This window comes from Trematomus bernacchii, unplaced genomic scaffold, assembly GCF_902827165.1.
Source record: "Trematomus bernacchii unplaced genomic scaffold, fTreBer1.1, whole genome shotgun sequence".
In the NCBI taxonomy this organism is placed as follows: domain Eukaryota; kingdom Metazoa; phylum Chordata; class Actinopteri; order Perciformes; family Nototheniidae; genus Trematomus; species Trematomus bernacchii.
In genome coordinates this window covers 2,129,938-2,142,975 of record NW_022987720.1, presented here as the reverse complement: position 1 = coordinate 2,142,975, position 13,038 = coordinate 2,129,938, and the positions used below count along the sequence as shown (strand labels likewise).

At 38.3% G+C, this 13,038-nt stretch overlaps 1 protein-coding gene across 1 annotated transcript; it reads right to left on the bottom strand.

The window, feature by feature from the left end:
* Positions 1 to 4,058: 4,058 nt before the first annotated feature.
* blk (BLK proto-oncogene, Src family tyrosine kinase) lies at positions 4,059 to 11,015 on the bottom strand. Its single transcript, XM_034143105.1, has 14 exons — positions 10,922 to 11,015; positions 9,973 to 10,055; positions 9,539 to 9,632; positions 9,364 to 9,394; positions 8,978 to 9,071; positions 8,786 to 8,884; positions 8,563 to 8,666; positions 8,285 to 8,434; positions 7,720 to 7,872; positions 7,439 to 7,618; positions 6,678 to 6,754; positions 5,756 to 5,906; positions 5,153 to 5,284; positions 4,059 to 4,984 (listed from the first exon to the last, which is right to left on the bottom strand). Exons 3-14 carry the CDS (start codon positions 9,629 to 9,631, stop codon positions 4,782 to 4,784), a joined length of 1,467 nt encoding a protein of 488 aa, XP_033998996.1. The 5' UTR covers position 9,632; positions 9,973 to 10,055; positions 10,922 to 11,015; the 3' UTR covers positions 4,059 to 4,781.
* Positions 11,016 to 13,038: the final 2,023 nt, after the last annotated feature.

The window sequence follows — 13,038 nt, the reverse complement described above, 5'->3', positions numbered from 1 at the left end:
TTAAGGAAATAAAACTTTGTATTACTGTAGGAGCAAAAAAGCCCATAATGTTCGGTTTTTGCAGAGTAAGAAACAACAGTAAAAAAAATCTTTAAAAAGTCCAACTCGGAGAACAGATTTATTTATAGTATATGTACAAAAAGACTCTAGGTAATATGTCTTAGAATATATACAATTAAATCTGTAAGTCTTTTTAGAGAGGTGTTATACGTGCAAATATCTGATAATGACAAAACTATCCTCCATCTCTTGGTTTTATGGTAAAAGGCTCATTTTGCAACATGTTTCGCAGACATCTTCTGTCATCATTTTCAAGAGCCCTCACATCTATTGGACCAAACACTCGTGATTGATGGACTCCATTAATATACTGACATCAAAGCCCAGGAGAGGACACATGTGTATGAGGAGCATAATCTCAATTGGACAACATTGAAAACAGCAACATTACTGGAAGATGAAAGCCCATCTCTTTTCATCTGTGCTGGATGTGCTCGTCTTTATCTCAGAGAGCAGGGTTACCCTCAGAAGACACTAATGATGTGTTGCCTTCTGCAGGGATCACTCATCAATCTGTGTGTGAGCCGTCGTTTCCCGTCATTATTTGTCTAAGGCAGCTGTGATGAACAATAGGAGGGGAGAGAGGATGATTAAGCCCCCCAACCTTTACCCCACATGTCTTGTCATCTTGTGTTAACATCACGGCTCATTTCAAGGTGATGCTGCCTATCAATCACACGGCAACGTGAGACGTGATTAATGCTTCTTCCCTCAGTTCACCAGCTGACAGACGGATGTTATTATGATCTGACCCTGTGGGGAAGCTTTTGAGAATAGTGAACAAATATTGGCTTCATAGCATTCACAGTATGTTGCACTGGATGTAAATATTTAGCTTATGCTCGATAGATTGATTCTTAGCATATTGAATGGCGTAAACAGCAGAATTAGCTAATAAAGATGCATAAATGAATAATGGGTGAAGGCAAAATATCGTATAAGAATGACCTGTATGCTTGTACTTATCTTGAGTGCCTACCAACAGAGGTGGACAGTGCATTTACTATATAAGTTGTACTTAAGTACCAATTAGAGAGACTTGTACTTTTTACGAGTATTTCCATGTTATGCTATACTTTGTACTTCTACTCCACAACAATTCAAAGGTTAATCGGATTTGATTGATAATGTGAAATATAATCAACCCTTCAATAAGAATGTAGTTACACCTGGATTAACATTCACAAGCTACCCTGCAGCATACAAAGTCATTACAACTAGCTGCACCTTTGCTAGCTTTAATAAACACAGTAATGCATTAGTAATTATAATGAAATGGACCATTTTGCATAATAAGTACTTTTACTTTTACGTTAAGTTTATTTTGATGCTAATACTTTTGTACTTTTACTTGAGTAATCTTTTGAATGCAGGACTTTTACTTGTAACAGACAGAGTATTCCTACACTCTGGTACTTCTACTTTTACTCAAGTACAAGATCTGAGTACTTCTCCCACCAACCTGTTTGAAGGTTTCAGGAAGTCGGAAACATTGGATTCAACAAGCTATTAAGATGATGCTCCCCTTCCCATGTCACATGCAGGCTCTTTAGAATAAACTGCCCCCCTCTTGATCTATCAACCCATGGCTACCTTTGCAAGCCAATCAGAGCAGAATGCTTTCACAGGAGCTGTAAATGCCTAAAGAGACAGGCACTTTAACATTTGGACATTCAGACGGTACGAGTAAAATAAAGTGTCTTTTTAACATTAAAGCATGTTAACATGATCTAGTAGAAAGCAAAATACAAAGATGTGCGATTAGATGCCTCGTAAGACGGAGAGATAAGATCGAATGAATACAGATTATATCAGTGTGTGACAGTCCGGCCCGGTGGTTAGAGACCACAGCTCACATGATGCCACATCGGATATGTGAGGTTGATCAAAGTTAGACTCTTTAGCAGAACGTTTCATGATAGACCGAAAATTATTCCTGAGAAAGTTGTGACAACAAAAGTCCACATAATAATGCTGTCGAGTCATTCAGTATTTCTTTTTTTCAAAACACTTAAGAAAACCTAAATGGCTTGCATCTCTCCTAGGAACTTCTATCATTAATATCATAACATTGCCAACACATGATGTTGTGAAGTATCATTTTACAAATTGCTTGTGATGGGAAAACTCACTTCGTGTGAAGTGAGTGAGTGAGTTGAATTGATCAGTACTTCACTGTTCTCATTTATCAGGCTCAACAGTCTCTTTACAGTTTACAGCAGAGTATGTCATGTGAAACTGTGCAACACTGACCTCTGCAGGAGGACAACGGTGTAAACATCACTGTAACCTGCATTAGAAATGTCAGACTTTTCTTTACTAACATGTGATGTATATATTTTTTATTTGTTATATACGCATAATTTCTGTTGGGAAAACATTAGTCACCATATGACTAAGGGGAAATGTTAATTTCCATAATTGATAAAGATGGGCATCCAAGCCAGTGCAGGTGTTGAAAAGTCCAAACTCACAGTAAAACTGTCCTTGCTTCTATTCTTCAGAAAGATTGATATTACACAGACTGCCAATGTGGCGGCTATCTAACGCTTGCAATGCATTTTAATGAAATGAATGCAAGATGCTGTGAAACATAGCTCTCCTATTGTTGCGTCAGTTGGAAACTCTCCAAAGTGTATGTCATTTCATTTATTTTTCTAAGAGCCCTCAGCTCAGCCATATAAATTATCCTTTGCAATCGCTGTAACAGACTGTTTTGATGATTCAACAGGAAAGCAGGCCAGTGGTACATTAACACCATCTGTCACCGACTGATCCATAAAATATATCTAGACTTATGGCAGATAACACTTACCGTGATGATGGTGCACTGGTGAATGTATGAATTCGTTTTAGTTTTCTATTAACTTATTCACAGAAGAGTGTATACTGTTTAACAAAGGAAATGAAAGTCTAGTCCTCACTAACACTAAGAAAGTGGATCACATCACTCCTGTTCTGAAGTCCTTACACTGGCTTCCTGTGTGTCAAAGAATAGATTTCAAAATATTGTTGCTGGTTTATAAAGCTTTGAATGGTTTAGGCCCAAAATACATGTCTGACCTACTGCTAAATTATGAACCATCCAGAACTCTCAGGTCTTCTGGGTCTGGTCAGCTTTCTGTCCCCAGAGTCAGAACTAAACATGGAGAAGCAGCATTCAGTTATTATGCTCCAAATATCTGGAACAAACTCCCAGAAACCTGCAGGTCCGCTGCAACTCTTACTACTTTTAAATCCAGGCTGAAGACTTTTTTGCCGCTGCTTTTAATTGAACTATTCACATCTTAAACTGCACTGTAACTTTTAACTTTTATCCATGTATTTTTTCTTTTAATGTTTATTTTATTGTCTTTTCTTTTTAATGACTGATTTTAAATGCCATTTTCATAATGTCTTCCATTTTTGTAAAGCACTTTGAATTGCCTTGTGTTGAAAGGTGCTATATAAATAAACTTGCCTTGCCTTGCCTTGCCTTGAAGATTGAAGGTGGTTTACCGACCAACAGATTGAAAAAGAAAAAAGCACAAGCACAAAACAGATATTTTAAACGTAAAGAAAATGTGAACACCTCAACCAGTTTGTCATGGGAGGTCATTCTAGCTGTGTGGCATTTCAGGAATGCTGACTCACACTTCCTGTTTCCTGTCCATTCAGGAAGTGGCTGGGTTTAACCCCTGGCTGCCGCGGCCCTTCCACTCTCTTATCTTCAAGATACTGCCGGCCCCCCCGGGGATGCTTAAGCTAGAGGATCAAACCCACTGTAATTTAGGAAAGTGAGATGCTTTTAAAAGCTTCCTGTATGCAACTCTTTGTAATCACTCATCACTTTTACATTTTCCTCCATTCACCAATGTAAAAGTTAAAATACCAAACTTTTATTTGGTCTGCAAAAGTGATTACGTGTGATTATTATGTTTGTAAGGGATATCCTGTTCATGCAAAGCCTCATTTTGAGTGCCGCCTTCTTTAAAATGGGTCAATGAATAACAAATAAATTAAGCCAGTGTTTTAAAATGCCTAGAATACTTCATTCTGATTTGTCAATACATAATTTCTACAGTTTATTAGTAGCAACAATATTTTGTATCAAATTAATTATCTCTTTGGTTGCCATGTAAAAGGGGGATAGTTTTATATATAAAAATAGGTAAAAATAAGACGTAAATATTTGTATTTACATGTATGCAAGTACAAAAAGCCCCTTTCCTGTATCCATTGAAAGGAATAATAAAGGGGGGTGGGAAAGTGCAAATGATTGTGCATGTATGCTCAGGCTGCTCGTTTCTGTACCATGCAAATGGTTCATCTTTAACTCTACCTGGTCCAACTTTGCTGGGTCCATATGCCTTTTAACAGCACGCATGGACTGTATATGTATTTCAATATTTCTTCTTTTAACCAAATCCTAATGATGTCTTCTCATACTACAATGTGAGCCATCAATACCAGGGTAGTTGGCAACCCTTAACATTTCCTTTTTTGACTACAACTTGTTTCAGAAGCTCTTACTGTCGCTGCATAATCAGCTACTGTATGAATAACTTTCAAAATCACTAATAAGATAGGAGTACAACATTCTGTTCATTTGAAATGTTTGAAAAAGTCTTAAAAAATATATATCTTTGGTTGGTCCTCATCCTTTACCCATGCAAGTCTCACATCTGTCTTCAGGACATGTTGTGGTCTTCAATGTTATCAGCAGGAAACCTTCTCTTTAATCACGGCTGCATCTCATATTGTCCCTCCGTGGCGATGAAGAAGTCGTTGAGAGTGTTCTGCAGAAACTCAAACGTGGGCCGTTCCTCAGACCTCTGCCCCCAGCACATAGTCATAACATCATAGAGTTCCTCAGGGCAGCCGTCCGGACACGGCATCCTGTACAACAGATCTAGACTCCTGATCACCTCTGGGTTGGTCATCCCTGATTAACATAAAGAAAAGAGGCATTACGAGACATTGCAATATTTGTAGTCATCATAATGTGCGATTTTCATAGCTGCAAAGTAACATTTCCACTGGTTTCTAAACAATTTCAATGTAAGCTAATTTCATTTTTTCTCTCCTTTTACTTGTTTCTCACTTCTCTTACCTGGGTAGGGTATCCTTCCATATGTGACTATCTCTGTGAGGAGGATCCCAAAGGACCACACATCTGATTTGATGCTGAATGTGCCAAAGTTGATGGCCTCTGGAGCCGTCCATTTGATGGGAAATTTGGCTCCTAATTGTCAGTTGAAAAAGGCAGAGGAAATTGTGTTACTCAGCAGGGAAATGCAAAGGTATGTAGGTGTATATATATTTCTTTCACATAACTAAAACATATATAATGTGATAGAAGATGTTATCCATATCGCTCACTGCTGAGACTCTACACTATTTCACATCACATATTCAAATAATGTGCAACTAATTATTCATTTACACCTTTTTAACATCTGCAAAATATTGTAGAATTGTAAATAGGGTCAACCTTTAAACTTGCAGGAAAAGCTACATACAAATATTATTTAACAGTCAACAGAATAGATACAAAAAAATTATATTTTTATATTTGAGTGTCTATTTAAATTTCAGTGGGGTGGCTGGTGCATTGGCTCCCTTCAATTCATCCAATCAGTATTTCCTAAAATCCTGGCTGAGGCCTTGGATGCATTTATTGTCCAATGTGAGGAAACCTTTGTACATACTGTACCTTCTTGAGCTGTGTATTCTGATTCGATGATCCTGGCCAAGCCAAAGTCTGCTATCTTGCAGTGGATGTCATCGCTGACCAAAATGTTGGCTGCACGCACATCTCGGTGAATGTAGTTCTTCCCCTCGATGTACTCCATGCCTTCAGCAATCTGTCATATAGAGAGAAAGTTATTTTGTTGTCCCAAGAAATAAGACAACTTGAAAGATATCTGTTTTACAGCACATCCATAGGTGAAATCGAGATTTGGTGCACGTGCTGCTTGTGTGTGTTTCCTCTGGTCAGTGTGTAGAGTACAGCTCCAGCATGTGTGTATACTGTATGCGTGCGTGAATACTGTTTGTGTTTATGATAATGGCAGCAGTGGGTTAAACAGGAAGTGCCGGCTATCAGGAAAGGGCTTTTTTCGAAAGGGGCAAGAAGTTCTGAGGGAACGGACTCTAAATGGAAAATAACATGATTTCCTGTCCGGATGTTAATAATTGACGTATGGGGAGTCTTTCAAGCCAGCAGAGCAGAAGCCGTACCACCTTACCACATAAACCACACAGCTACTGCTGACAGTTACCACGTGCATTCACATCATAGCGGGTGTGGAAGTATATATTAAAACTGACGTTCAGAGTGCTATGATGCGTCCTGTGTGTAAAAATAGGCTTTGAGGTCAAACGCTTTTGTTTTTGTCAGAAAATGCTAATACTAACATAGCATGCTTTGGTACTTTTTCGAATGAAATACGGACGCTCTAACAGGCAAAGTAAACAAATAAACATCCTGTAGGCCTATTTAGAAATGTAGAGAAAGCTTTCATGACTGTATTGAGAGGTCTATGTGATGAACAGGCCACATACAACATACGATTCTTCGCACTCACGGACATCATGTTGTTAAAATGAGGCATTTACAATCATAAGTCTCCCACCTGCGCTGACATGTCTATCAGCTTATTCATCTTGAGCTTTTGCCCTTCATCTGATTTGAGATAGTCCAGAAGACATCCTGCAGATGAGAAAAGAAGAAGGATGATAACTCTATCATCAAAACATTAAAAGTGACAAAGAAACATTGCTGTTTAATAGAAAATACTAGATAAGAGTTTAGATAAGGTTAGATGTTTCTGCACGTTAAGTCTTACATGATACTCAAAATGTGTGTATATACATCATTGCAGACACCTGCTCTTTACAGCGTCTTTCAGTAGAACAACCTGGCAATACATATTTTAAAGCATTTTCATGAGAGGTTTTGATTAATAGAGTTCCCAGGTCATCTTTAACTATATAGTTCTCTAATTAGTTTTTTCTCTCACCAACAAACTTCTTATATGCTCACTAAATAATGGAACAGCTGATCATAAATGGCCATTGAATATAAACAACTTTCTGACACAGCATCATAAATTGAAAACTCTAATCTTCACAAAGTTTTTCATTCCTTGGATTTGATTGCATTACTTTGTAAAATGTTGATTAAAAGTAGGCGTTTTTTTTAAAGGTTTGGAGCAATGGCTGCAACCAATTCAGCAATTTCATCGTATTGTCCGATCCCCAGAAAAAGATTCTGCGACCATGATGATTATAGTTATAGCTTTATATTTTTCAGGCAAACATGACACATTTTCTCTGGTTTCAGCTTCTCAAATGGGAAAAATACATATATGATTATTTGTATTTTTTGTCTTACCATTGATCATGAACTCAGTGACGATCAGAATGGGCTCCTTGGTGACCACAGCATGGAGGCGCACCAGCCGCTCGTGCTGCAGCTGCTTCATCAGGTTGGCCTCCTGGAGGAAGGCTGCCGGCTCCATGGTTCCCTCCTTTAAAGTCTTTACAGCCACTTTCTGGGTGCTCTTATAGTAACCTGCAGTGGGGATCAACACGGTGCGCTTAACTCACTGCACTCTTCCATCTTGGCTTATAAAGTGTTGCCAATTTCAGGACGATTTGTTAGCTTCCTCTCACCCATCCACACTTCTCCAAACTGCCCGGCTCCCAGTTTCTTCACCAATTTCAAGGTATCTCTGGGAATCTCCCATTCATCAGGGGCCCATGGCAGCTCGGGGGCCTTCTCCTTACAAGGAGCATGCAGCCGCTGGCACAAACCGTCTGATGCGCCTGCACCCAAACGTGACACATGAGGACTTAATTACCAATATCTCTGTTCCCTCTTTAGTTACTATTTTGCTAAGTTAAGTTCCTCAAACATACCCATGAGCTAATGTTCCTTAAATAGTTTTAAAGGCCTGTATGTGTTGGCTACTCACTCATAAGTCGCTGTGCATTAAAAGCCATTCTAGAGATACTGCCTTCTCATCTTGTGGTTTAGCCACAGGAGTGGAAAAACAAACAGGAAATGCACAACACAAGGGTCTAACTTCCCCTTTCAATTAACTTTTGATTTTACAGCAGTAAACTAAGGCACAATGTTTGTTCTATTATTTCTTATTAAGGAACAATTCAACTCCTATGTGTAATATTTTTTAATGATTTTTGTGGATAGGTAAAAAGCGATCTGTTTATTACTTACGGGTGTAGTATTGAACCAGTTCCTGTAGAGATGTGAAGGGGTTGGAAGGGGAGATGTAGTAACCACCTTTGTCCAGACAGCGAATCTTGTAGTGTTTTACCACATCTCCTTGTTCTGGTACATGATCTTTGACTGACAGTGAGAAGGACCCTAAAGAGAAAACACGTAGACCATCCAGTTACATTTAGTTCTTAAAATTGGTCATATTCACATGTTTCTAAATGTGCTTCTAAAAGTCTACTTTTGGCGTGATTATAAAAAGAGACTGTGGCAGTCACCTTTGCTGGTCTCGCTCTCTCGAATCAGAAAGGCCCCCGGTTTGTTTCCAGGGGCTAAAAGCATACGTTCGGTCTCTCTCCTACTTATGTCCCTGTAAAACCATCTGCAGAGGAGAGAACCACAAAGGACACTGCATGTACAGTAGACAAACTAAAAACACATACAAATGTATTTAACAGTACAAAGAAGTCTTATCTGCCATGCAGTTTGGTGATTTCTTACTTTTCCACCTCCAGTGTATCTGCTCTGGCAACATAATTACACGGGATGTAGCCTTCCTGTCCGGTCTCCAAAGATTTAGCCATCCACCATTCTCCCTCACTACAAAAGTGGCAGATCATTTTTATTTATCTGCGTTAGAAGGACAATTTTGCTTCACTGATTAATATACCATGCACTAGGCAGAATACTTACTCTTGTAAAACCTTAAGTTTGTCTCCCTTTTTGAAAGGTAGATCCCTGTCGTTGGTTGCTTCGAAGTCATGTTGTGCCATAAAAACAACATCATCTGCAAATTAAGCACATTTATTTTAAAGGAAGAGCCCTGTCTGCTGCTACTCTGGACGTAAAAGTTAATATAGTCAAAGTATATAGCGTAAGCATACAGAATGTTTTTACACTGTCTGTGATAGTGACATGAACACTATCCCTCCCCCAGAAGAGAACATAGGAAACACAACTTAGATTTTAATCTCTAAAAGTGGCCTCCTCTTGCTGCTACTAATGTGTCTCTGCATAGCAACAGTCAAGAGCAAAAACGCAGGAGAAAGATTGTCAGAATGCGTGCGGTCAGTGATTACCAGTATCCGTAAGGGTCCGTTCACTTCGTGCCTAAAGAACAGAAAGATATGTCATTTCTAGCATTCAAAACGTGCAAAACGTGAATGAAAAACAATGGCAAATGAATGAAAGTAAATGAACATACTTTGTACTTATTAAGGGGACTATAGATTATCTTTTAAAAGGTCTACTTACTATGTGATTGGATTGGTTAGAGGCCTGAGTGCTGAATTTTCTTATGTAGTTGTCGTCCTGTACCTGTTTCTGGTCACTGCAAGCGCAGCCCATCCTGCATATATATTGGAAATCTTTAGTTAAACAGCATACTGCTAACAATATGTTTGGTGGGTGGGGTGTAAGGGTATCATCTCACCCTTATTATACACTCAAGATATTAAAGGTGTTATTGTGAACTGTAATAGATTGATGGAGACTAGATACTAACACTCATACCGTTCTTCCTAAATATACTACAATTCTCTTTATACTATGATGCTTTTTGCCGCCTAAACTAGCATGCTTATCTCATTGTAATAGTATACAACGCTGCATAATGCATAACCCTAACCCTAACCCAGTTCATTTTACAATATCAAATTTACAGCATATATTTTCATTTTGATTTGTACCTGATTAAGCAGAGGAGCCTGAAGCTGTTTTCACTCTCCTCTCCTCTCACTGCAGGGCTCCGTCTGTGAACTCATGCCCGGTGCTGTAAAAATGAATGAAACTCGCTCAAAATCTGCGTTATCATCAGAGTAGAGATTCTTGGTGTGCTCAAAAACAAATCGCTCTCAATAAAAGGAAGTGAACAAATGTGGTTGTTGTGCAAATGTGAAAGTTAAAAAGTCAACTCTTGCACAGTTACAATGTGCTATAGCGAAACGTGAGTAAGAGGCGTGGACTAAGCAGTGTGGCATTATTTGCCTTGCTGTTCATTGAATTACTTTAGATTTCAGCATATTTGTGACTGCACTGTCACAGGAATATTGAAAAAAATACTTTAATTATGCCATAAATGTAACATTTCCCTCAGATAACAACTGCATTGTGACAATCTTAGAGCTTTAAACCCTACAAATACCTCATGACGTGTCATTAAAACTGTGTAAATATTATAAATGACAGTTGAAAAACGTACTATAATCTTTATTTTTGTTTTAGGTGTGACTTTTTTGTTTGCGTCTCATACTGTAGATGTAGAGTCAAAGGAATTTTAGCTGCATATTGCACACACTGCCAACATGTTGTACCATATAAATACCGTTATCTGGCCTTCTATACGCACTAGGAATATTATTTTTTTCTCAGTCAACATTTTTTGTATCCATAATGTAATAATAGTTTGTAACAACTACTCCAAATATTATCCTTTGTTTATCATTAACCATGTGAATACCAGTAAAACTCTATTAGCGTTGAACCATTCCAGTCATTTGGTTTTCTCCTATTAAAAACTGTTTTTTAAATGTACTTTTGTTAATAATTTCAACACTGTTTAATAGGATTGTTCATTACCTACATTTCTGTTAATACTGGCAGATTTTGATATGAGAGAAACACACAGCAGATAAATACCTTGAACTTGTCCCCCAGCTTGTGTCTTCAAAAGTACTCCAGATGCAAAATGTCTTCAATTTCCTGATTGAAGGCTAACGCTGTCACTCTCCTTTACTGTCTGTCTCTCTCTCTCTCTCTCTCTCTCTCTCTCTCTCTCTCTCTCTCTCTCTCTCTCTCTCTCTCTCTCTCTCTCTCTCTCTCTCTCTCTCTCTCTCTCTCTCTCTCTCTCTCTCTCTATGTGGCTTTCTCTCTTTCTACTTTATTTTTCTCTCTCTCCCCCCCTCTAAACACGGCCTCCCCTGAGGGACTACAATGAGTGTACTGTAAATAGATAGGACTGTGTCTATTTATTTGTGTCCCATAGTTCCCTTTTCCCTTGCATCTGAAGCACATTATCTTACAAAACATTACAAATTGCCTCATCTGCGTATTAAATGTCAGGTTTATCTTAAATGAAACTTTGATGAAATACAATGCATCTTTGGTCTACAGACTAACAAATGCAACTCAGCCAAGGTCCAATTACAAAGAAAAGGGAGTTTACTAGTTTCAGCAGAACGGTTTATTTCCAAATGTGTGTTTTGCATATCAAATGAGATTTGCAGCGCTGTGTGTATCTGTATGGTTGACTATAGGGTTGGCTATAGGTGTGGTTTTGTGCTATATTTAAACCAGTAAGCATAGTTTCCATGACTCATGTCTCAGTTCCTCTAGTGGTTTTAGCTGTGGTGGGCTTTTGTTTATCTCTTCAACTCTAAGTCCGTGCAATCTCACAAACAGTGATACATGTTTTTGTTGCTTCTGTGAAGCTGCACAGATTCTTGCCACCAGAGGGACCGGTGAACAGGTTGTGAGCCCTCTAGTGGAAATACAATGTTGGAGTATCTGCACACATTGGAATCATTTATGTGTTATTCTCCTAAACCTGTGTAAGGTCAAAGGTCAAATTGGAAAAAAATTGGAAGAGAAATATTGATTTTAAAGTGATACACATTTTGCACTGTTTTCTAATAGTGCAACTTTTTATTTCAAGAAGTGATATTATACTGCTAATTTGTCAAATTATTCTATATCTGCCAATTGTACTTGTTCTACTTTAATATACTGTAGATTAAGGTTCATCTTTTTAATTAATTTCCTTTATTTTCAATTTATAGAAACACAAACATTGTGATACCTTTATTCATTACCTTTTTATTTAGTAAACCTTTTTAACTATAGGCTGTTAGTTACTCTAGTCAAATAAATGTGACAATCAGTCATTACTAACCTTTAATTTAAATTGTAAACCATACACTCCAGCATGTGCTCTGCATCAGCCAATCAGCTAGCTTCTCCCTCACAGCGAATGGGACCCAGGTACCCTTTATCAAAAAGACCACTGTTTGCTGTCCTGGCCCCAAAATGGTGGATCGAGCTGTGTCAGGACAGCAGAAAGTCTACACATCCTCCATTGCAGACTGAAAACCCAACTATGTACATAAACGTCTTCAAAGTCTACGCAATGATTCTGTATTCATACAAAATGCAGTCCATGTGAGGTACAGTGCTTCCTGTTTGTTGGTGTTCCTCAGTGTTGACACTAGAGGGCGTAAAAAGTCACGTTTTAAACTCCTGACTATTCTAAAGTAGGTCCACTTTACCAGCTTTTCCCTAAATGCATGCCAGTTCTATTTATACATGACCCTTACATTGCCCTCGTATAAAAGAAACAATCATTCAATAGAGAGTTGAACTTCTGAGATTCTTTTGTTACGTAACACTTGGGTATCCGTAGCTGGTGCAGATGACTGTGTGCGGATGTGAATACAGATGTGAAGTCTTTGACATTGAGTGGGGGAAAGATCGCGAGCTGATGTGCGGTCAATCTATCAAAGTATAACAATGCTTTTGGTTTTCACACCATACACTGCAGTTAACCAGCTCTTTCCTATTCTCATCACACAATACAGCGAAGAGGGAATTCACCTCCTTCGATAAACACACAAACAATATGTCCTTGAGTTATCTGGCAGTAATTATGAACCCTTTTGTTTCTGCTTTGCATGTTCAGTGACTATTAAACGTTATTAAGGATATATCAAGGAACCTTGTGAGGAAGATATCATTCAGAGTATGTTGTGAGCTATAAGTGC